This window comes from Cetorhinus maximus, chromosome 10 (genome assembly GCF_964194155.1).
Source record: "Cetorhinus maximus chromosome 10, sCetMax3.hap1.1, whole genome shotgun sequence".
NCBI lineage: Eukaryota > Metazoa > Chordata > Chondrichthyes > Lamniformes > Cetorhinidae > Cetorhinus > Cetorhinus maximus.
Genome location: NC_135888.1, coordinates 33,026,890 through 33,052,463, shown reverse-complemented (window position 1 = coordinate 33,052,463; position 25,574 = coordinate 33,026,890). Strand labels below are relative to the sequence as shown.

The window sequence follows — 25,574 nt, the reverse complement described above, 5'->3', positions numbered from 1 at the left end:
AGGGAAAGGTCGAGTGCTCATGTAATGGTGTTACGGGGGGAAGGGTGGTGGGGAGGAGGGAAGTAGGGAGTGGGATTGAATCAGAGGATTGGGGAGAGAGGTGATGTTGGGATTGGAGACCTCGTGGAGAAGGTTTGGGGGGTGGTGTGTCGTGACTGCCCGATCCCAGGGGTTCCTCAGGCAAGCTCACTGGATCCGCGGGGGAGTTGTAAAATTGCTCATATCCTCCATCTTCCAAGTCCTTGCCTTATTGAAGCTGCCATGTTCCGTAAGGCTCAGTAATTCTGGTCGACCAGAGTTAAGGTTGAAAAACTGAATGACAATAAGGCTTGCAGCCTCATTATCATACTTAAAATACCAAACCGTCTCTTTAGACCAGGTTGACTGGCTACCCACTTTTTGGCCTCAATTAAAGCCTGAAATGGGTGGCATGGAGGTAGGTTTTGGAGGAATCTGATTTTGAAATCATTATCATTATCATCCTCCCAACCCAAAACCTTCCCTTTTTTAACGGTAAAATTTCCCCCTTCATGGCTAAAGCCCCATAACTTTGCACTCTGTACCACAATGCATTTGAATATCAAATATGGCACCACCAGACAACCACCATCTGGGCTCTGAGTATCTTTGTGTGCTGATTTTCCTTTGTAAATGAAAATTGGTGCTAATTGCCATGCATAAGGCATTTAACCCACAGGAATTCCTTCAACTGAAAATAATCTCTTGCCTCCTCTGAATCAAATTTATTCGTCTGCAACATCAATCTTACCAAGGAAGTGTATTCGAGCTTGGTTTATGGCTGGCTCTATAATTTATCATTTTAAAAATTTTCTTTGTGAAAAATTAAGATTGCAAAATACAAGGACCACATTATGAAAGTTGTGCAGCAAATCTGTTATCGGTCAGTGAACTGTTCCTTGAAACGCTTTACTTAGCTCAATCTGTTTTTGTAATAAAGAAGCCCAGTGGATTGTGAAGGCAACCTTCACACACGCGTAACCTGCACATGCTCAGTTCAGACTCCAGAAAAGCCCCCTGTGGGGAAACTGAGGCCTACACCAAAACATTTGTCTTAATTAGCTGCAGTTGGACTTGAAATGACTGGTTGACCCTGAATGTTAATGTCTTCTGGAAATCACCAATTCATTTTTTTCCCTTTCCTCTGGGTTTTGAAGCCTTTGAATATATTAACTTTAATCAATAGTAACCAAGGTTGTTTTCTCTGTTAATGCTAGAGAGGGGACATCTCCTGGTTATTGTTACTTGCAGTCGTCATTCCTGGAGCAGTATCATGACAGAAAATGCAATGCCTCAGCATTCAGCTCTGGTTCTGGGCATTTCTTTTTACCTTAATGGGCATTAATCTTTCAATTTTCTTCCATATGTTCTGCTCCCTTGCTGGGTATTGTCCCCTGAGTGTTGGTAATGCTCTGGCGCCTTACCTAAGTGGCTATTGTTCATGTGTGAGTCCAGACAGTGCACAATGGGAAGCTATTTGACATGGAGAAAATCTTAACTAACACCTGACAAAAATGGCACTTCTTTGAAAGTGGTAACTGGAGAATGATCAGGATTAAAGAAACCTGGTTGATTTTTGTTTTCCCAGCAGTCGAGAGCATGGAGGCTAGTTGTAAAACAGTAACACTGCTGTGGCAAAGATCGGCTAACTCAGCAAAGACCAAGTTCAAATCCTGCCATTGGGTGTCAACGGTGGCTCAGCTGCTAACAGACTCATCTCTGAATCACAAGGTTCTGGGTTCAAGTCCCACTGCAGGACATGAGCACAAAAATCAAGGGACACCAGTGCTGTACTGAGGGAGCAATGCACTGTCTGAGTGCATTTCAGGTGATATGTTAGGCTGAGGCTCCATGTGCCTGCTCTGGTGGATGTAAAGATCCCAAGGCACTATTTCAAAAATGAAGAGGTTTGTCCTGGCCAATATTTATTATGGTGATATTGCAAAAAAAAATCTCACGTATCCCTCAATCAATATCCCCCCCAAAAAATAGATTATCTGGTCATTATCACATTGCTGTTTCTGGTAGTTTGCTGAGGGCAAATCAGCTGCTGCATTTTCTACATTACAACAGTGAACACACTTCAGAAAGTACTTCATTGGCTGTAAAGCGCCTTGCGATGTCTAGTGGTCATGGAAGGTGCTATGAAAGTCTGTCTTTGTTCTTTCCTTGTTTATGTTCAGATTAACAAATGAGAAAATGCATTCTAATATCACCACAGTTTCTAGAATCTGGAATAAACAGTGTAAAGCTTTTGATTGAAATATTGGAGCAACAAAGAATGGAAAATGGAATCCTGTCAGTGAATTAGCTAAGCAGATGATGAAGTATGGCAGATTCTTGAAATGTACCCAATATGTCACAACGTGTGTGTTTTCTCTTTAAACCATGATATCATTCTACTGAAAAACATCATCTTTCTTTCAAATATGGCGCAGAATAAAATGGTTGAATGACTTCTTCCTGTGCTGTACTAGTCTATGGCTTTAAATGTTTTACAAAACAGCATCAGATTTAGGAAGGTGGACTCGCTTGAGGCCTACATTTTATTAAAACAAAACGTCCAGCAAGTTTTTAACCAGCTCTCGTCTCTCTGGGTTCTGTGATATTTTAACACTTATTAACTTTTTTTTTCTAGGGTACGCTATTTGGGTGGATGGTTTTGGAACAATTTGCCAGCTTGTATATATTGCAAGTATTATAGCAAAATGACTGGGGCAGTGCTTCAGTAAACCAAACAGATCCAAAGGACAATACTAGAAGTAAAAACAAGAACCTATATTGTTTTGTTTAGTCAGCTCGCAGCTGCCTTCAGTTGGCAGTTCACATTCAGTTTTATGGAATATGCCAACTTAGAACAGCTGTGTGCTGACTTGAATAGGGACCCAGCAGTAAAATATATACATATATATATATAAATATATATGTATATATATATATATATATCCAATATTCTAGCTCAGTATCTATTTATTTTAGTTTTATTTTAGAAACAAGTTGTCTCTTGCAAGAAATTCTTACATACAAATGTACAAAGTTGACGGGCAGGAAAGCACCACAGCTGGTCCACCCAACCTGCTTCACATACTTGACTATCATAGATAAACACTTCTGAGTGACAACTCCCTCCCCCATTCCCGAGTACCACCAGCTGCCCCCCCACCCCCGCCCCCGGACCATTTTACACTCACCCCCACAGCCATATAATCTCCTGGGAGAGTCAAAGAAGAGGAAAAAAACCTTGAGCCAAGAAAGGATTTAAAAAAATACCCTGTAAAATTCCTCTCCAACAGGCAGCCAAAACTAGTCCATGAGACTATCAGATTTTAAAAGGATTAACTTTAATTATGGGTATTCTTTTCTCTGGTGATTATCCAAGGGTGAATTTTCTCTTTAGGCAAATTGGATGCTCTCCTACCTGTGGATGAAAAGTGATCAACTGGTTCATTCATTAGACCTGCTGAAATAATAGACTCTTTCTGAGTTCCACCTAACTGGTGCTTTCTAAGTGCGATGACATTGTGAATTTGGGAGCTTCCTAATTTATTTGCAGCCAATTTTATATCATTGTGACCAATGTGAACACATGCAAGAGATGTTAGGAAATGTTATTTTATACTCTGCCTTATTTTTTTTTTTAAGTCAAGTTGAATCTTCCTCAGATCCCGATTGGATATCTCAGTATAATGTGTATCTATGGCATTTTGCACCATTTCTCAGAAATAGTGATGTCTAAACTATTTATCAACCTGAAGTATTTTTGTGAAAGCATTGAGCACTGATGGCAAGTACTGGTGGAAACTGTCTTGGAAAAGCAACTGAACTGAAGAGTGCTAGATATGTGACTGGACTGGAATGGCATCACTGGAGAAGTAACACAGAAAACAGACAGTGTTCATTAGTTGTTGTTATGGCTGGACTAATCCCAGCCAACATTCATTTTCAAAACTAAACAGTGAAGTTTGAAGTATGTACTCTAAGCCAATAAACAACAACTTTGACATAATATCAAAGAATTTATATTGTTTTATTGCACCCTGGAGCTATAATCTTCTACTCAATTTCCAGCAGCCATAAACAGTGATGTATATTTGAGAATATTAATGCCAGCTTTAGTGCTCTATGCCAGTACTGCTACTGCCAATGTGATTCCTTTGGTATATTTTAAATATGTACAAGATAAAGCATAGCTATTGTCAAAGTGCTGACTCTTTTGCAAAACCCTTTTGATAAATGACTGAGTGGAAAATTGAAATTCTTTGTTACTGGCCAATTCAGAGATATTAAGAGCACAAACTGACCTGATGTTTAGAGGTGTCTTCGTCTCTTCGCAGGTGAAGCACATAGCCTTGTTGGCAGAACATAGTGCATTGGTCCCCATTGTAGCGTCCAGCCCCGGTGCAGTTCAGCACTGCATTTTTGAGGTTGAGTTCCTGACAGTCGGTGGCTTCACAAGAGTGGTGGACACAACTGAGGGAGGGAGGAAATAAATAATGCAAACATTGGATTGTAATAATCAAATGGAAAAAACGTTCTTACTTTTCCTCAATTTTTGTTAAGAAACCTAGAGTAGGTGACTTGCCGATGGTCTGGCTGGCAAGTACGCTTGCCTAGAAACATAGTGGTTTGATTTCCGCTCCCCACCACCAGTCTGTGTTGAATTTAAGGGGCTTCAGCCTTTTCAAGCCAAAATTTCAGGTGTGACCTTGATAGTCAAGAAGCTTCCAAATAATTTAAATAAAAACATATTTTTTATTATGTTTAAACATTGGATAAAACAAGATATCTGTTACATGCTGTACAGAGATGTGTGTCAAGCATCCAGATTTCAATAATGAGGATAGCAGCTGCCAGTTGACAACAAAAGCAAGGAGCACCGGTATTGATTAGCCATATTAAATCACATACCCCCAACAACTAGCTGAGAATCTCTTTCTATTTGACTCATTCACTAATTTTTTAACAATTTTGTTGTTGTACAAATGTACTCTTTATGTCCAAGGTGCACAGAATGTCTGTTCACAATCTTGCTGAGCTTCAGTTGGTAAGTAAAGATCATGAGGTACTTTTGTTCACTGTATTTTCAACAACAAAAGCAATCTGGCAGTGAATTGCACGTTTATTGATCAGTAGCGTGTTATGACGCGACAGATGATGCTGCCAGGCGGACCAAATCCGCGAGGGAAACTTGATCGCGCTATCATAACGGTTTTGCAATTTGTATTTATTTCGAAATGCATGCACTGAATTCAGAAGTAATAAGTCCACCAAGAAATTTAGAGATTTTTTAAGGAACTAAATTAAAATATTTATTAACAAAAGAAAAGATTTCACGCACATACATAGGGCTACAAATTACTGCTATAATAACTCCTAAAATTCCTAATTAACCTGACTCCCAGTTACATCCCCTTTAAGGCAATGGTCCAAAAATAAATTTTAGATTTTAAACAGATCCAGCAAATTAACACAATACCTTGGACAGTGGAATTCCAAATGTCTTTCTCCAGCTTCAGTTTGGTAGACAGCAAACTAATGTACAAATACTGGAGATTTATTTGAGGCTATTTCACACAATTCTGTTAGATCTCACAATGCCTTCTCCTGACACAGAGCCTCATTCTCCTTTATATACCTTTCTCTCTTAATATGTTAATTCTATTGTTTCATGTGTCTTTGAAACTGTTTCTTCCACATTATAAAATCTTTCATGTTGCTACTATTTATTGTCAATAACCTTTGGGAAAAATAAACACATTCCTTAGCCTTGTTTATCTGACTATTTGTGAACAGACTGAGATCCCTTTGAAATCCAAATCTCCCTTCATCTATCCAAAAATGCACATTCCCTTCATACTTTACATGCTAAACCAGCATCCATGGCCAGGATATTGAGGTTAGTGAGCGGGGGGTGGGGCCCGCTTGTCGACGTGTAAAATGACACGGGATGACTTTGGGCGGAACTCCTGATGTCACCCCGCGTCATTTCAATTTTCAGGTCAGTGGGGGCGCAGCTGAATCAGCTGTGTGCCCGTCGACCTGTCAACGGCCTATTGAGGTCATTTAAAAACTAATTCGAGTAATTAATGGACCTGCCCGTTCAACCTTAAGGTTGGCGGGCAGGCCGGGAGCCCTGGCAGGTTTCAGAGAAAGCATGAGACCTCACCAATGGGTGGGATGAGGTTTCATGAGGGTTTTTAAAAATTTAATAAAAGTTTGAATAAAAGTGATGGATATGTCCCAACTCATGTGACAGTGTCACATGAGGGGACATGTCAGGGAAATTTTACTTTTGTCCATTGACCATTTTTGAATTTGGTGCCAATCTCCCTGAGGCAGCAATTAGCCTCAGGGAGATGAGTGCGCTCTTTTGCACGCATGCGCAAAAGAGCGCACTCCAGGCTTAGGGAATCCCCCCCCACCCGCACAGGGAGAGCATGGCACTTCCTGGCAGACGTCTCACTGGGCCGGCTTTAATTGACCCACCCACGTAAAATGGCGGCGCACTCCCAATTGGGGGTGCCGATCAGAGGCGCACCTGCACGCACCCACTCCTGCACTTCCCCCCAGCCGATGGGGGGAAAATTCTTCCCCATGTTTACCCATTAGCATGTCAAGCACCTAAATTCTTTTGATGAGTCAAAGCTTGCAGTCTACTTGACTCCAAATGTAATTAAATCACACACAGACAGAACCAACTATACTTACCTCTATAAACCTACTTTACAATAAACCAGAATTTTTTTTTTGTAAATTATGATACTTTCATGACAAGTCATAGATCTACACCTGCATTGTTGACTTATTATGAATTAATTTCTGTAAAGTGAACCAACCATCAATCCTTGCTGATGAATTTGATTTGCACCCCCAAAGTAACCCAAATGAATCTAACCTCCTCAACTAGCTCACCGAAATCTGTGCCAGTCATCACCTTGTGAGAGCCAGGCTACCTCCTCAGTCACCTTGACCAATTCCTTATAGGCACCTTGCCAAAGTCTGGTCAACCTCTCGGTCACCTTACCCGAACTCAGACCATCTCATCAAAGTGACCTGTTCAGCTTCTCTCAGTTACTTTATCACGTTCTAATCTCCTCACAACTGTCTCATCCAAATATGGTATTATTAAGTTCCAGAAATTAAAAGTGTGTGTGTGTGCGTTCATGCGTTGGGGGTTTTGAATGCGGTGGAGCACAAGTACCTGATGAACACACATTACACAGAATGTGCTTATGGGATGGATTCTAAACATGTAATGTAGTCAGTGGTGTTCAAAGGCAACGCGTGGCCTTGGATCCAATGAACACACAACTGTGTGCTGTACTGTACAATGATACTGCAGAAGAACCTCACCACTCTATCAGGTTGCAAGTTGGGTTTCTTGGTCAAAAATTACTGGTATAATACCAGAATGGAAAGCTGCAGGGTAAATTCCCCGATCCTTCAGTTCTGGTGGGGACCTGTGCTCAGAGGAACTGTGTTGAAGAAACAGGGCTCCATCCAAGCACGGCTCCTCAATGGGGCGAGGAATTAGTGACTTTGTGTTTTGCAACTAGACGCAGATCGAAATTATTAACAAATATTGGGGTTGATTTTAACTTCATATTGGACAGGAAACAAGTGGCAATGGGTCAGCACAATTTGCCTTTCCATTGTCTCCTTAATTTCTTTACCTCCTGGCAGGAACAGTTAAAATCAAGTCCATTGTTTGTGACTTTGAATCACTGCAATGTACTAATTAGGCACAAATTACAGTAAGTCTCTCTTGAGAGCAGGAACACCAGCTGAATTTTTCTCTCTAACCTGGGGTGCTCAGGTCAATCACTGTGCTCCTGTGTAACTCCAAGAAATCTGGGGATCAAATTTGTGACCATAAGTAGCCTTTTTTACTAGCTCTGTGAGCCTCCCTTTTTAATTTGCTTCAATTATATGACTGTAAATATTCCATTTAAAAAATCTAAATAACCTCAGTGCACTAATTTAATAGTTCTGGATATTATAACTTTTACTGTACATTAATATAGTAATTTTTTATGAAAAAAGCTGCTAATAATTATTTCTGATAAGAAATCCCAAAGGATCTATCCATTTTTCACTCTTAAATCCTTCAAGAGCTGAAAAACTCGCCAAATATTCCAACAGGTTTGCATTCCAACAGGATCTCTGAAACTAATCCAGTCAGATCCCAAAGGGTTTTGCAATCAATTGCCTTATGAGTTCTTCCCGTTAATGGTCTTCTATTTTCTTCACTTTTTGTTTATTTTCATTTTAACTTTTCTAACCGTGGCATGTGTAAAATGGATGTTTATTTAACAATCCTCTGGGCTTCATTGAGCTTTTTCTACATTTGACCTAGTCACCAATCCTGAACAGTTTTATTGTGCTCTCTATGTCCCGTACGCGTAGAATTTTTATTTGTTCCAAATTTCTGATGCAAATGGATATCCACCAAATCTACCAAGCTACCTGATCTGTGAGAAGGATCTGCTAGAAAGCTGGAGGATGGAAGAATACAGTCAGAGCGGCCGAAAAAAAAGTGTCTGCTCCCTCTGGTGTTTTGCTATTATTTCCTGCCAACATAAATATTGTGCTGTGAATTAATGTGTTGAGATTTCAGAATTTTGGTCAATTGTACTGGGTAATGCAATAGGACACGCCACCAGTGACTTTGAATAAACTGTATGGAACAACTGAAGAGAATTACCACAACAGCTGGTCTTCTGCACACTGTTCAGCTTATAAGAACAATTGCCTGGCCATTCGCTCTCTTGTTAGGGCAGCTTTGGTGATTTTTCAATTTGCACAGTCGTTTTTATCCCTTTCATAATTTTAATTGCTCCTTCAATTTCTTTTGGAAAAGATAGTGCTTTATATGTTTTTGTGCTGATCGATAGAATTGGTATCTAATAGGTTGTGCTTTCTTATTCCCAATAGATTTTCAAAATATCTTGCATCATGAAAGCTGAAAGAATATGACTCAAAAAATTGTCATTTGGCCAATCGGCCCAGTCATTATAAGGACTAGGTGCTGCACAGTCTTATCCTGGATTGTTAGATGCAACCATGTAACATCCTGAGGGAAAGTTTTGTGTGAACACTTTTTAATTGACAGAGGTAATTAAGAAAAGTTATTTATCCATTCTTCCATCTGTATTATTCACCCCTGAGCTGCTCCCCAGCACAGAAAATCCCTCCATACCCCTCTATGAGCAGAGGGGCTTCTGTGTATCATGGTACATTTCATCATATACCTATCCCTATAACCTCCAATCTTATTCCTAGTTTCCTGAATCTCCTCTTATTAAAGCAAAACACTTATTTTCTCCATAATATTTTGGGAAAGTTCAGCTTGAACTAGATGATGGCCGAGGTCATAGTTTGGGGTGCCTCTGTGTTTGCAAAGAAAAGTGAAGGTGAGGTAAATAGGAGCATAGAGATTAAGCAATATTCAGCTGCCCCTTTAATGAAGAACTGATTGTAAGAGAAGGGGAAGACTGAGAGACGCTAAGATGTTCCACAGATTTGAGACCTGAGGGACCTAAATTGAGATGAAAGAAGGTGCAGAGTCTTTATTTCAACACCAAGGGATGAAGGAGAAAGGGAGTGTATATGATGTGAGCTTAGGAGGTACAAAAGAGAAAAATTAAGAGAAGCATTGACCATAATTGATTACCAACCATGATGAGCAGAACCCTTCTGAACACTAGGGGCAGGATTTTCCCAGAGGGCCTCAGGACTCTGCTGTGCGGCTCAAATGGGGGACAGAAGCCTGCACAGTGTGGGGAGCAGTCACTCACCTGTGATTTCTGCAGAAGTGGCCAGAGGGCACACTCACCATCCAAATAAGGGCATGGGTGGGCTCTCGAAGCTGGAGAGCCATAGGAGGTCTGCCAGCACTGGAGAAGTAACAGGTTGCCATTGTAGATAAATGAAGGAGAGAACGTCCCAGTATGAAGGCGCTTGTCTCCAACTCTTATCATTTAAAAAAAAAATGGCCTCAACAGCCAGGCCAGGAGGGAACCCCTCTACAGGGTAGCCTGCAGCTGTCACTGAAGCGAGGCAAGCAGGGAAGCTTCTAAGCCTGGCTGGAGAACTGCACTGCGCCTGTCTGCCTCCCTGCCCATCCCTATCAGGGGCTAAAAACCCTCCCCATGGGTACAAATGTGGAACTAAACTGACGGTGCTAGCTGTGGCTCAGTTGCTATCACTGTCACCTCGTGAGTCAGAAGATTGTGGGTTCAAGTCCCATTCTAGGACTTCAGCACAAAAATCAAGGCTGACATTCCATTGCAGCAGTGCTGCTCTGTCAGAGGCGCTGTGTTTTGAATGAGATATTAAACTGGGTCCCTGTTTGCTCTTTCAGGGAGACATAAAAGACCCCATGGCACTATTTCAAAGAAGGTCTGGGGAGTTATCCCCAGTGTCCTGGTCAACATTTATTGCTCAAGCAACATCACAAAAGAACAGGTTATCTGGTCATTATTACATTGCTGTTTGAGGGAGCTTGCTGTGCCAAATTGGCTGCCATGTTTTCTGCATTACAAGAGCGACTACACTTCAGAAGTATTTACTTGTCTACAAAGTGCTTTGGGACATGTGGTAGTCATGAAAAGCACTACATAAGTGCAAGCCTTTTTTTATTGGCTGTTTTAAATAATGTTATTCAATTATTAGTCATGAAATGTTGGCAACAAGAAAAGCCACAAATGTCTCGAGATCCTTTTTTTCTTATAAATATTGCTTTTCATAACACTGTTGGAATTACACAAAACAAATACAATAGGTTTGTATAATACATGTCAACAAAATCCTCCAAGTTAGTAAATGCAGAAGACTGGACATTGCCGCTCCCAGAAATGCTACACACAGCACAAAATTATACAGACATGCAGCCAAGCAAGCACCCACAGCCAGATATGACTCTTCTGACAAAGAGTGGTTCATAAATAATAGGTATGAACCACAAACTAAACAAAATGAGTGGTAAGTAATTTGACTTAACAAGGCACACTGCTCCAGAAAGGCTCGACTGGAAGCATTAAACCAGAACGAAAGTAAGTGAACTTCTCTCTGGCTTACTGAATAAGAACACTATTGGTGGGTGTCAAATCTCACAGCCCAGAAGATCCTCGATTCAATCATCAGCCTGGGACCAATTTACAACATAAAGATGCCGTTCTGATTATATGGAATACCCTGGAAGGGTGATGAATGTTAAAAATTGCAACAGAGAGGTGATTATTTTATCTTGGCACAGCAACATGAAGGCCCTTGAATTCTGAAAAAAATTAGTACATGCTGAGAGCACAAGGCCTTTAAAAACATTACAAACATAAAATGCAAAGAAAGAAAATTTTCAATCCAGTATATGGACAGGAAAAATGATAGGTCAGTAGAATTCCCATTTGCTCTAGAAGCAGCCATTGTTATCAACCTACTTATTAAAAATTCTGGGCAGAATTTTGCCCTCGGATGGCGTGCGGGTCCCACCGGCTCGGCAGCGGGCAGGCAGCCGAAATCCGCCGCTGAAACGGGGCCGGCCGCCATTTTGAGTGGGTGGGCCAATTAAGGCCCGCCCAGCGGCCTTCCCGACAGGAAGCGCTATGCGCTTCCTGTGCGGGGGGGTGGAGGGATTCCCCATCTGTCAAAGTGGGCTCTTTTGCGCATGCATGCGAAAGAGTGCACTGCTCCGTGAAGCAAAGTCCTGTCTCAGGGAGTTTACTGATAGGTAAGAAAAGTCAAAAAATAGAGAAATATTAAAATTATTAACATGTCCCCCTCATGTGACAATGTCACACGAGATGGAACATGTTAATAAGAAACACATAAAGTTTATTACATTTTTTAAAAACGGACATGAAACTTCATCCTGCCAGAGGATGAAGTTTCATGAATAATCAGAAGCCCGCTGGGGCTCCTGGCCTGCCCGCCAGCCTTAAGCTTGGACGGGCAGGTCTTTATTTATCTTAATGAGCCTGTCAATGCCCTCAATTGGCCATTGACAGGTCGGCGGGCAGACAGCTGATTTTGCTGTCTTCCCACCTTCCTGAAGATTTAAATGGATTGGATGACGTCGGGGGTTCCTCCTGACATCATCCCGCATCATTTTCCCCTCGGCGAACGGGCCCCACCCCCAAATCGTCAAGGGGAAAATCCTGGCCAGTATCTTTTCCTTTCATGAAGGGCCTGACTGATACTAAAGTGTTGTACCCGACCCAATTACCCATTTCTGATATATGAGCGAAGACCTTTAGTACTGAAGTTATTTGGTAATGGGAGACCTCATAGATAAGCCCAAAACTCATGTATCCACAAGGCCCTGGATAATGACAATATGAAACCCTGCCATGTCAGAGCTCACCTTACACAAGGAATTGTCTTGTTGGAGTGAACGGTCAATTGCGATCTGGGAAATGTCTTTAGTGTTGGAAAATTGCTCATCTCCAAATCCTAATTTTGTATATTTTTATTGTTATTAATAAAGCAAATTAGTAGGTGTCATAAATCAATTTACAGATCTGGGTATGACTGAAAAATAGGAGCATATCCCAAAGTCAAATACCGAGAATCTTTTTAGTGTGTATATTGTGTTTGCTCAACATCACCAATGGACTGTTTTTCTGCATTCTGTTGCTCCACATGTTTAAAATGTCTTTGAATTATTGGAACATTTAAGTGAATGTATTGGCCCATTCTCCATTGGTGATATAACAATCTTTATCTTCCTCCATGCTACAACATCAATAGACCATAAAAGTCTAAATATCCATTTTAGTACAATGTAAACGTTGAAACGACAGACATGGTACCCTGAATTCATATAAAATTTGAGATGTCCAAGTTGAATTGACCTTAACTACAATGCCCTTCTCGGGAGACATGTGGAGCATTCCAACAGGATGCAGACTATAGCAAAATTCTGACACCCATTCTATGGTTTTCATCTTATGCTGCCTCCTTGGCATTTGTCATTTTTTAAAAGAATATTTGTATTGCTTCTGAGCTTTCAAAAACAAATTTTCTCTCTATTAACACTGGGCTCCTCTTGTGCTTGCTCTACTTTGCTGCAAAAAAGGGTTCAATTACTTCAGTTGTATCAGTAAAGCCCGGGCCAACACATTCAAAACAAGCTCCAATATAATGCCAACATGTGAGCCAACTGGGGGCATAATAAAATTGCCAGATTCCCGGTCTCACTTTGCCAAATACATTCACCATAAGGTGCAAGTAAAACTGCAATGATATTTTCTGCTTTCTAACGTGTGGCAATGAGTACATTTTTACAGTTGCTTTTTGCAATTTGAACACGTTAAGGAAGGATTCCTCTGAATAGTATCTTTGGCAAAATTGTTATTAAATTCAAAAAACACACTTAGGATTTTGCTAGGAACAGTGTTTTGAGAAAACCATTTACAATATCTTCAGCAACCCACAGGAAGCTAGCCAGACAGGTAACTCTACCACAGCATAGTGTCCATACTGTTTTTCTCCCCGCTCCCACCTTACCACTGTCACTCAACTTAAAAGTCAGAGGATACCAGAACGGAGAGGTTATACCTATTAAGAAACAATGAACAGACTGGGGCTTTTTTCTCTAGAACAGAGAAGATTGAGGGGTAACCTGATAGAGGTCATCGAGATTATGAAGTGGGTTGATAGGGGAGACGTAGGGTGGAATTTAATGCCCAGCCTGAGGTAAATTTGGAGGCAGGGTGGCATTTAATCAGGTAGGAGAGTGCTGGGTGGAGACCCCTACTGCTTTCTCACCTCTGCCTGATTAAGTATGGGGTTGGAAGGCTCATATATGGCTTTTCCACGCTGCCTCCAATAGAGGCCCTTATGTGGGCAATTAATGTCCAGTTAAGGGCTTCATCCTACCGTTGCTGGTATTCACCCAGCAGGGAGGTGGGGCAGTTGCCATGTGGGAAGCCCGCTCTGTCGGAATTGCCTGTGGGCTCCCAGTGGGGGCACCTCGTTCAATGCCTGTCAAGAGTGAGTGAAAGCACTCGAAAGTGAAAGCCACGCCTCCCCCATTGTTCTGATGACGCCCCATCCCACCCTCACTCACCTGTGGCCTGGGTCTCATGGTGATTCTAGGCTTCTCCGGGTGCATTGCTGGCAGCTGTCACTGCTTCTGCTGGCATTGCTTGCAATGGACAGCTGATAACCTCTGATTTGCCCGGCAGCTCTCCGGGGGCAGGGTTACCATCGCCCGGGGCCCTTGATCCTGGAGGAGGCCTGCCTCTGGCCTGTTCAGCACCAAATACAACAGGCCTTCCACAAAGGGCTGTGGACTCTTGTCAGTTTTCCAGCCAGCGGGCAAGATCCCCATCACATGCATTAAATATCATTCACAGAGGAGATTTTTTTTCATCTGTGGGGTAGTACAAAGCTAAGGCTCAATAAATATAAGAGAAAATATAAGGTGAGAATGTGGAACTCACACCCATAAGGAGTAGATGAGGTGAATAGCAAAAATGCATTCAAAAGTAAGTTACATAGACACATGAGGAAGAAAGGATCAGGTTTAATGATCAGGCTAAATGAAAAAAAAGATGGGAGAAGCCTCATATGGAGCAGTTGGGCTGAATGACCTGTTTCCATGCTGAATACCCTATGCAGTTCCATGTAAAAAAAAATTTCTCCTCAGTTTTTCCTTCTGTCCTCCGTCATGCTGTCACAATTTCAAAGGTGGTAACGGTCCTCCAATACTTATATCCAAGTGGTCATCATCTACCATGAATATTGGCACACCATTCACTGGCACCACACCACCCACCAAGCCATACATGAGCAACTTCCCAGCAGGGATAGCAAGTGGGGATGGAGAACCCCCTGGCTGACTGGCACAGAGACAGGGAGGTCAATTCATGCACCCCTCGCCGTCACCTCAGGCGAGACCTAGGACAGATCATATTCGGATCGTCTCGGGTTTGCATAGCTGACTTCCATACTGTGTAATTAAACCGTCAGTCCAGATTATTTCTACTTCCCATGTTGAACACACTGTGACTGAAACAGAGATTTACCAGAGAGAAAAAATGAAAATTCCTGCAGTGTTGCAGAATAGCTGAAGAGATGCAATATGACGCAAAATGCATCTGCCAGCATTTGGTTGTAAACAATGTTATTTCTGAGGCTCTAACCCGCAGCACCAGACATTTCTGTCTCTGCACTGCAAATCACAATCACACATCATTGCAGCAATATTCGAATTCATTTATCCAGTCACCCTAGACTACAATCACATAAGTACTGCCAAATAGGAAGTTCCTTGGCTAAGGTATCTGGCAATGTTTGGCAGGCCCAACTTGTTTTTCCTAAATATTCAAGTAGTTTTGTAACATTAAGCGCGAGGAATAACTACTTTTCGTGAAACAAGCAGCTGATTAAAGCCAAAAATTAAAATTAAAAAGCAAACATCACTGCTTCTGGACTTTTTTCTTTGCAGATTGGTAGGAATATTGCTGGTGTGGTAGCTAACTGCGATCTATGGTGTTACACTGAGATGTATTTACGTCACCCATGTCTGTCCTATGTTAGCTTATATCAGCGCTTTGCATGTTACACTTGGCTCAGCTCATTAGGATATGGATTCTTGCCGGGATTCTTGCTCCTAATCATCATCCAGTGACCCCTGCTGGAAGAAGTGGATTTGTGGACAGGCTTAATTTTGTCTCTTGTTGCCTACCATAGTCAAATAGCCTGCCAATGCTTACTGTCTAAGCTCAGGCTTTAAGGATGTAATGATGGACCCTTTGGGATTGTACATTAGTCACTGTATTTAAGAATGAAGGAAAATATTCTCCGTTTTCCTACTTAAGTTTTTTTTAATCCTCTTGCTTCCTTTTATGCTGTAACGACTGCAGGCACCGTTTCTCGGTAGAGTGAGGAGGGAATTTTGACAGGGAAATAAAAGACTCACTTCTAAGCCATTGCCTAGTCAGATGTTAGACTAGGCCTCAAGGAGGAGCTCTAAAGCACTTTACCTAATGTCCAATCTAACAAGTGCCTGCCCGATTCTCAGTATCTTACCCAATGGCGCTACTGAGGATACTGCCTTCCCAGGCATGGATTGTCATGAGTAAAACCCACCACCTGTCACTCACTGACACAATGCTTAGTTCCGCACTGTTAGCAAAGAGGAAAACTAGTATTTATTGCTGAGTTGCCAAAGCAGGCAGGATATTGTTTTCAAATTTTGTTCTGTGCAACTAAAGAGACAAACACCACCCTTGTTTTGTTGGACCAACCACAATAGGTGGCTGACAATTAAGTAATTTTGTACCATTAGTGGTATGGCTACGCACATACTTGGAAATAGTTGTACGTAACTTATTTTCACACATGCCATTTGTTCAGATCGCTGCTAATGTGTTTTGACGTGAAGCATGAACATATCACTATCGAAATCCAGATCTAATTGTGTCACTGCGACCAGGTGGATTTGTGGACATTGCCACATCAGAGGTGTTTCCAATGTGTTGAAATCCTGCCAGATACTTTACCCTATTTATGGTACAGCTCATTGTGTAACAACACTGCCTTTAATTAGGTCACTCTGTCACTGAACGGGTTTTGCTGTCACAAATTATTGCTCTTTAGATCACTTAAGACTATCGGCAAATTTAAGCTCATTATTTTCATTTAAGACCATCAGGAACTTTAGTACTAAATGATCATAAACTTATCAGGAAATTGCAGCTTGAGTATTTATGCCAGAGTGGATCTTATGACCTTGTTGGCTTGGTTTTAAAGTGAGCTGCTTCCTGTGTGTACAGGTACATGAGAGTCTGAGCTCATTGTTGCCCCTTATCCCACCCACACCCCAGTGAAAAATGGTGGATTTGTTCGTTCAAAGCTTATGTCATGAAACTAACATATTTTTCTTAATAGTTTTCTGGTTTATGGTGAAGTAGGTTTATGGGGGCAGGGTATAGTTGGGTCTGTGTGTGAGTTAATTACATTTGAAGTCAAGTAGACTACGAGTTTAAATCATCAAAAGAAGCTAGGTGCTTGACATGCTACTAATTAAACGTGGATGCTGGCTTGGCATGTAAGGTGTGAAGGGATTTTGCATTTTTAGATAAATGAAGGGATATTTGGATTTCAGAGGGATTTTAGTCTGTTTACAACTAGGCAAATAAGCAAAGCTAAGGAATATATTTATTTTCCCTAAAGGTTACTGATAATATATTGGCAGCATTAAAGTTTTATGTTATGAGGAAGATATAGTTTCAAAGACATATAGAACAATATAATTGACATGTTAAAAAGAGAGAAACATATATAAAGGAGAATGAAAGGCTTTGTGAGAGAAGAAGGCTATGTAAGATCTAACAGGAGTGTGTGAAGTTGCCTTAATGAAAGCTCCAACAATTGTGCATAAGTTCGATGAAGCTGGAGAAAAGCCATTTGGAATTCCACTGTCCAGGGTATTTTTTTAACTTGCTGAGTTTTTTTAAAATCTAAAATCTATTTTGGACTGTTGCCTTAAATGGAGTGTAACTGGGGGTCAGGTTAATTAGGAATTTTAGGACTTATTATAGTAGTAATTAAGTCTTATGTATGCGCTTGACATCATTTATTTTGTTAATAAATATTTTAATTTAATTTTATCTCTAAAGGTCTTGGTGGACTTATTACTTCTGAATTCAGTGCACACATCTCATAATAAATATAAATTGCAAAACCATTGTGATAGCGTGACCAAGTTTCCCTCGTGGATTTGGTCCACCTGGCACACATCACCTGCATAACACTTGTGATATTACCAGGATTGATTAATACCATTAAAGGCTTCACAACAAAAGCCAGGCTCTCATTTTCATTGCTGGAAAAATTATGTGTTCTTTTTTGGTGCCAATCTTTTGTTTGAATATGCATAATTGGAGCACTTTGGGACATTTTGCTATCTTAAAGATGCTAAATAAATTCAAGTTATTGTTGTTAGTCCAGGTCATTGCAAAATGAGACCAGTTCACCATTATTCTGAACTGTCCCACAATGACAATGACACCCAGTTACTGAGAGTAGCCTTAGACTGAGAAAGCTGCCGATTACTCTGAGGAACATCAAATAAGAATCGCATCCTCTTACTCAGAGTGAAGAGAATGAGAACAGTATTTTGTTACTCAGAGTAATCTTAGGATGATAACTCCTTCGTGCTGAGAATTATCTTAGAACAAGAGCATTGCCACATTAGAATTTTTTAAAAAGACCAATTTTATCTCTCTGTCTGAGTATTAGATTATTTGGAATTCCATGGATAATCTTATTGGAGTTTGATTATTCCAAATGACTCACTTGTTTAGGTTTTTGTCATATTCTTGAGAAGCAGTCCAGCTCCAAGCATTGGTTGCTCAGGGCAGGATATAAACCAGCAGTGATTAGCTCAGTGGGAAGGAGAACCTGGGCAGTGCAAATTGCAATATATTAGCTACCTTCATGGGCCATTCTCCCATAGTTACATTGCCATCTGGTTCCAAACTGGCCCATTGCAGGCGAGTTAACAAATTAGAAACCAACTTAATGCAAAGCATCCCAACAGCATGACTTTACATAACGCAATATCATGGTACATTGTTGCTGACAACAAAAAACATTGCACTTTAGAGGCAGATAACTTTACTTCATGAAAAGAGATAATGGCCTGGGGTCTTACATGGAGTAGCAATCATCATTGGATTGTCAGTCCACCCAAACTTTGCCCTGGCTCAATGCTGCTCTGCATTTCTTGCCGGGTCTTCCAAGGCTGGCTTTAATAGAAATGTGGAGTGCAGCATTCCTTGGAGAACTCCATCTCAGTCGAGTAGAGCCGGGGGAAAGACAGGTCACACCCCTTTTTAACGGCACCAGCTGCCATTTGGTAAGTTTAAACATCCAGTGTGAATGTTAAATGAATGGGTTAAAGGAAGAATGTTAGTGAATGAGTGGATGAATGAGTGAATGGGCAGGGTGGCAGGTGGGTAGGGTGGCAGATGGGTAACATGACAGGTTGGTAGGGCAGCAAGTGGGCAATGTGACAGGTGGGTAAGGTTCTAGGTGTGTGAGGTGGGTCAGGCAGGTGGGATGGCAGGTGCGTAGGGCAGCAAGTGGGTGAGGTAGTTGGTGGGTATGGCAGCAGCTGGGTAGGGCAGCAGGCCGTTAGGGTAGCAGGTGCATAGAGCAGCAGGTGGGTGAAGTGGCAGGTGGATTGGGAGGTAGTCAAGTGTGGTTGGGGTGGGTGTGGTCGGGTGGTCAAGGGGGGTGGTTGCGTTGTGCATAGTTGAGTGGTCGAGGGGGTTGTTGTTGGTCAAGGAGAGAGTTGGGATGTCAGCATGAGTGATTTGGAGATCAATTCTGTAGTTGCCCAGGAGTTAGACTAAGATTTTTCTGTCTAACAATTCCTGGGTAACTATCCAGGTAAGTCCCAAGGAACTGTCTGAAGTCTCTGACTCTAACTCAGAGTTGGAGACATACGCGGAGGGTCCAGGTAGCAGGGGAATTATCTATCAGAAGTTCTAAGCTCCCGTGCAATGACATGATTTTGTGTCACAGTGAAATATGCTGATTCAATGAAGATGCTCAATAGGATAGATCTTATTTCCCCATGGAAAGAAAAATTGATAGAAATGTAAAAGAGGATACCAGTTCCCTAAAACCCATTTTACGCCATCACACAAAGTCAAAGTCTGTGCTAATGTGTTCAGTAAGTCACAGGAGGAGGCGTTTGATCAGATGACACAAAATCCACAAATACCTGAACAAGTAAAGCTGGTAAGTCTATGGAAACTGTATCTGAAGAGTGCCACTGAAGGAGATAACTACATCGGCCATCAACAACACTTGCCTAAGGCAACAATGCTTTTGGACTTAGTACTTCAATTCTCCTGTGTGTGTGTCTTGTCCCTGCACAACAGAAAGTGGTCTGTGACTGATGCATGTAGTCAAACAAAGAATGAAAAAATATTCATTCTCAGGACTTGGGGGCATCACTGGCAGAACTTGCATTTATTTCCCGCCACTAGTTGTCCCAAGAAGGTGGTGGTGGCTCTTTTTCTTGAACCACTGTTTAACAGTTTGGTACAACTGAATGGTTTCTAGGCCACTTCAGAGGGTATTTTAAAGTCACCCACATTGGTGTGGCACTGGAGTCACATATGGGCCGAATCAGGCAAGAACAGCAGGTTTTCCTTCCCAAAAGCACAACAGTGAAATACAGCATATCTGAGTGTGCTAGCGAAGATGCACACTGCAAACTGAGTGCCAACATTGCTGCATCTGTTGAAACTGTGAACATTTGCCACTGCAACATATTAAATTGGCCCCAATATGTTTGAATAAACAGACGCTAAGACCTTGGGGAAACCCAATCACACCTCCCTGATTGAAGCTTAGGCTCTCCTGCTGTGCAATACAAAGTGGTAAAGGTTGAGCCTTCAATCAGCCCCAGCACAATTGTAATGGTGCAAAGGGACTCATTTTAGTGAGGTATTTCTGCTGTCACAATTGGCAATCATGGAGAAAATAATTGTGAGTTAAAGAAAAGGTTTCAACCTCTCACAGTGGTCTGCACCTTAATAGTGTGAATTAATCTGATGCTTTTAGGAGGGTAAAAAAATCACTAAGTGCCACATTAGGTTCCCTTCAGAAACAAAAGCACAGCTTCTGCACCAAATGGTCTGCATTTTCTTGAGTGCTTACTGAAGATATTACAACAAAATGCACCATAATAGCAGGTTATGAAATAAGATGCAGTTTTGAGACTGAGAGAGGACTACAAGATTTGAGATCAATCGTCCTGAGGTCCAGAATCGCTAATTCAGTTAGAAAGGGGGTGTTTGCACTGTGTATGTATGGTGGCATATTCATGAGCTTCACTTTGGTATAGATTTGGTTTGGCTAAATGACTTAATATTGTAAATGATCTGAGATCAGGCCACTTTGTTTGCTGCTTAGATCTCAATACTCTTCTTCTAAAAGGAATAATTGGAGCCCCATATGTTATGGAAGCAAGACATATAGGCCAAGAATCATTAATCTTGGCCAGTGTAGCAGTGAGAAGTCAATATTGGCCTGAATTCTCCTGGGTTAGCAAGAAGGTACATCAACTGTGATTTCCAATCCTGATCACTTTCCAATCATCTCCGATGAAAATTGCACTTGCTGACATTAGCTGAGGACAGGATTAGACCTGCTGGGATACCATTCTTGGTCAAATAGCTCCTTGATTGTCCAGATGAAGAGTGACCACTTGGTCAAGGTAAGGACAGTGGCTGTGGAGGTGTAGCCCAGCAAAAGTCAGAGTCCTCAGGAGAAAAATTGGCAAAAAAGAGACGGTCAGGTGAACATTGGAACAGTGCAAAGTCCACTGATGTCCTCTCTCAGAGCCCACATGTAAACATCTCAAAGGAGGGATTTCTATGACACCAATCAGGAGTGAAAATCCTGACCTATTTTCCTCTTCCTAAAATTGGGTACCCACATCATTCAGTGTCCCTACTGCTTTCCTGACTGAGACTAGCTAACTTGGCAAGGACCAGGATGAACCCTGACATTTTCCTCCTCGGCAAGATTCAACTCCTCAGTGCCTTCCTGAGCTAAACCATTGTGAGAGGCGCAGCTCAGCCACGTTTCCATAATATTACAACTAACATTCTTGTATGTTACATTTATATCACCCAAATAATGCATACGCATTTATCTTTGCTGATTCACAGTGTAAGCACTTTTCCTATGCCTCCACTAGACTACAGTATACTAGTATTAAAAACATTCACTTATAAAGAGATGGTTTACAATTTATTTGCAGCTAATGTAATCATTTGTTTACCAGTTGACTGACACCCCTTCGATCTTGTCAAGTCTCTCTTCATGCTAAATATGCAGGAGAAAAACATCCTTTACTCTGGGCTTTCATAGAATTAATCAGTTGGCTGGTAACTTTTTCCATTTTATCTGCAGTGGCAAACCACCCAAATTTTGGACCCACATCCTACCATATCAAAGTGACATGAGAATCCAATTTGTTTGTTACTTGCATCCATTACTCTTCCCTTTTTTTGACCTATTGGTTCCTGGTCCCCCAATGCCATCGATTTACAATTTGTCCCCCTTCCTATCCCTTTAACCTCCTCCAAGCCAATCTCAAAATGCTCTATTACTCTGGCTCTGACCTTATGCAACACCCCTTCCTTTGCCACACAATTGGCAGATGTACCTTGAGCCAATTCGGTCCACACATTGGAATCTCTTTCTAAATGCCCTGCACCTTTCCAGCTCCCTCTCCTCCTTTAAGACAATTATAAAGTCCACCTCTCTGACCAAGCTTTTGATTATCCACCCACCCCGCCCTAATATTTATTTCTCTGTCTGAGTGCCCAGCCTGATTGCAGCTCTGTGGAGAGCCTTGGGATTTGTTTTGCATTAAAGGCACAATATACATGCTGTTGCTGTTGCATTTGTCTAAGCAAATTACACAGCTAGACACAAAGACATTTTATAATCTGCAGAAAGGTGTCAATGGAGGGGAAATGGTGACCTTGGGAAGAATATGGTGAGGGAGGGCTGGAATATTCAAGAGGGAATTTCTACCAGTGGTTTTGAGAGAATATTAAGTAAAAGTTTCAGGATTGATGATGGCACTTACCCCTCAAATAAAATCTATGCTGGGTATATGTGGAAGAGATGCAGTCAGGTAAAGTCAGGACTAGGTTTCAGGCAATGTGTTCAACAACAACAACTTGCATTTGTACAGCATCTTCAATGTAGCAAAATGTTCAAAGGCGCTTTAGGTATGTTATCAATCAAATGGCACCGAGCAGAAAGAAGAGATAACAGGACAGATGACCAAAAGTTTTGTCAAAGAGGTAGGTTTTAAGGAGTGTCTGGAGGAGAGAGAGGTGGTGGGAAGAGGATTCCAGAGCTCAGGGCCTAGCAGCTGAAAGCATGACCACCAATGGTGCAGCGATGAAAATCAAGGATGCACAAGATGCCAAAATTGGAGGAGCACTGAGACCTTAAAGACTTGTAAGGCTGGAGGATGTTACAGAGATTCGGTGAGAGGTCTTTAGCTATAACTGCATTTCTGGTCTCCAAAACTTTAGCGTGGAAATTAATGTTGCAGTATTAATATTTGAAAGCTCAACGAGGTGAAAGGCTTGCTATTTTAACTGAGCTGTTTACCCGTTCGCATTTTGGAGTTAAGCACCCAGACACAATCTTGCAAATATTAATTGCCAGGCATGCATTACAAAAATAGAAATTTATCTGATAATTTCTTTGCACATTTACAAAATAGTGCATTGATGAGTCAAATATAAAACAGCACTCTGAGGACTGGATCCTGGTTGGATTTCCATTGTGGAGGCTTTACATTTTCACCTACAGTAGTATCAGTTACCTCAATCATTATTTATTGATCTCAATGAGCTCTGTCACTCAACAGCATTGTACTAGGAGACTTACATTAATATACGATCATTAGTAGCTGCCTCATTCAAAGGTCATTGACTGTCACACTCTCAAGAAACTGTCCCTGCTCTTTTTAACTTCCTTTATCTCCTGAAGCTGGTGTTTACCCTGGTTTGCACGTGGTTGTTGTTGTCACACATTCTGCTATCTCAGCCAAGTTATTATTCTTAATTTGTGACCTTAGAAAGGGAGTATCAGTCAACAGACTTTTAAATCATGAGGAATTGCAATCTGGCCCAATCATGTCTACACGTGATATGTATGCACGCACACAAGCAGAAGTCAATCTTAAGTGATCAGGAGTGCCAGCTCATGCTGATTATTTCCCCCTCCCTAGCCCTGGGGCATTGAGGAAAATATGACTTGTGCAATTTAATAGAAAAGACTGATTAGTAGGAATGCTGTCATACTGAATATTCATTGTGTTATCTTTTGAGATGGTAGACTGCTATTTGTTCAGCAGGTCAGTCTTTGTGAGAACAAAGAATTTGACAATGGCAAGTCATTAAAATTGGAGCTGAACACAGAAAATAGGTCTGTTTACACAGAATTGACAAACCCTGGATTAATCATCAGATTTTAGTTGTGGAAAACAACAGTCATTATGTTGCCTGGATTCCTGAATGTAGCAGAAATTCCAGAATTGGTCTATATTCAGAAAGTTGTTGATACCTGTTAACAAACCATCAGTTCCATTGACATAGGTCAGAGTATTGTGTTTCATTAGCGCCCATGTTTCTCTTCTGCTCTCCTGCATGTGTTAAACCATATGAATTTACATGCAAAAGTGAGGGTCAGGGAAGACCACCTGGTTCATCAAGCCTGTCGCACACTCATGATGGAGAGCATTAATACAAGATACTTCCTCACTGTTGCACCAATGATCTGTTCTACATGAACCAGCTTGCCCATTTGTACCTTGCCAAAGGGACCATTCTTCATAAATGAGTCCAGTGAACAGTGAATGATAGCAGACTATTCAACTGATCAGGGCATTCCAACTGAGCCTGATTCAATATAACCTTTATATGGATAGTGATCTGGGGTTGAAATCTGTCTTGATTTTTTTTTCCTGCTCCTAGCCCAGTGGCACCAAGGTCAGTTCTAACACCCAAACCAATGCTTCAATTGAAGCTGTACCTGAGATCTTACAGGTTTGTACAGTTCTGTAACAAACTAGGTTTTACTCACTAACCCAGTAAGGAACCATTGCTGTTTACTTGAATGCAGTTGGCTGACATTGTAGATTTTATGTAAATCGGCACTTTGCTGCACACTCCTTCTCTTTCAAATTCAAATTCTTACACAAAAGATGTTATTTTCAAAAGCTGAATACTGTAAGCTGCAGTCAGCAGCAAACTTAAAGATGTTCATTCTCTTAGAAGCACATTTTTATGTGATATCTGCCAAACTGAAATCAAAGGTTATAGATTTTTTTTACACTTAATGACTACAAATGTAAAAGGGAACACCACTTTAACTAATGAGATGGAAATAGAAGCAGATCACAGCTCATAAAAGGTAACCTTTTCACATTCCAACGCTTTCATGCCTTCAGTTCACCCATCTGTGTTATCAATAAATCTTGGAGTCCACAATCGGCCCAATGCAGCTCCTGTTGACTGTCTAGTTAACTTCACTGAGGTGAACATAACCTGCTAATTCCAGTTGCATTTTGCCTTATCGCCTGATATTTAATAGACAATTCAGGCCAAATATTTGCACAGATCAAGACAAACATTTCACATTCCTTTCTAGAAGATTCTGTGCCATGGAGCTTGCTTTTACTTTTCACCAATTTGTTTTCCCTCCTCTTTGACAGTTTTCTTCCTTTTCTTCCCTCCTCTCACCTAAGCATATGAAAGTTGGGTGCCATGGATACCAGGATCCCTCCCAAGAAGCCATTTTTCATGTGTGAGGTTGAATGAGCAGCAGGTGTTCACTGGTTGGTTGTCCACAGAGGTCAACACACCTTATTCTTATCAACATCACAGGCTGAAGCATATTTTCCATTAAGGCTCAGGAGCTGGTCCCAGGACCTCAAGATTTAATTTTCACCACTCTTTCATACAGCTTAGGGCATTAATATCAATTGGAGCACC

The 25,574-nt window shown here is 41.3% G+C and overlaps 1 protein-coding gene across 2 annotated transcripts in view; it reads right to left on the bottom strand.

Moving 5' to 3' along the window:
- The window catches only part of pappaa (pregnancy-associated plasma protein A, pappalysin 1a), a 314,646-nt gene that overhangs the window by 146,294 nt on the left and 142,778 nt on the right, over positions 1-25,574 (bottom strand). For both annotated transcript variants that reach the window (XM_078550327.1, XM_078550328.1), the window contains exon 14: positions 4,320-4,488. In XM_078550327.1, coding sequence (XP_078406453.1) covers positions 4,320-4,488 — 169 coding nt within the window. The remainder of the gene's footprint in view (positions 1-4,319; positions 4,489-25,574) is intronic.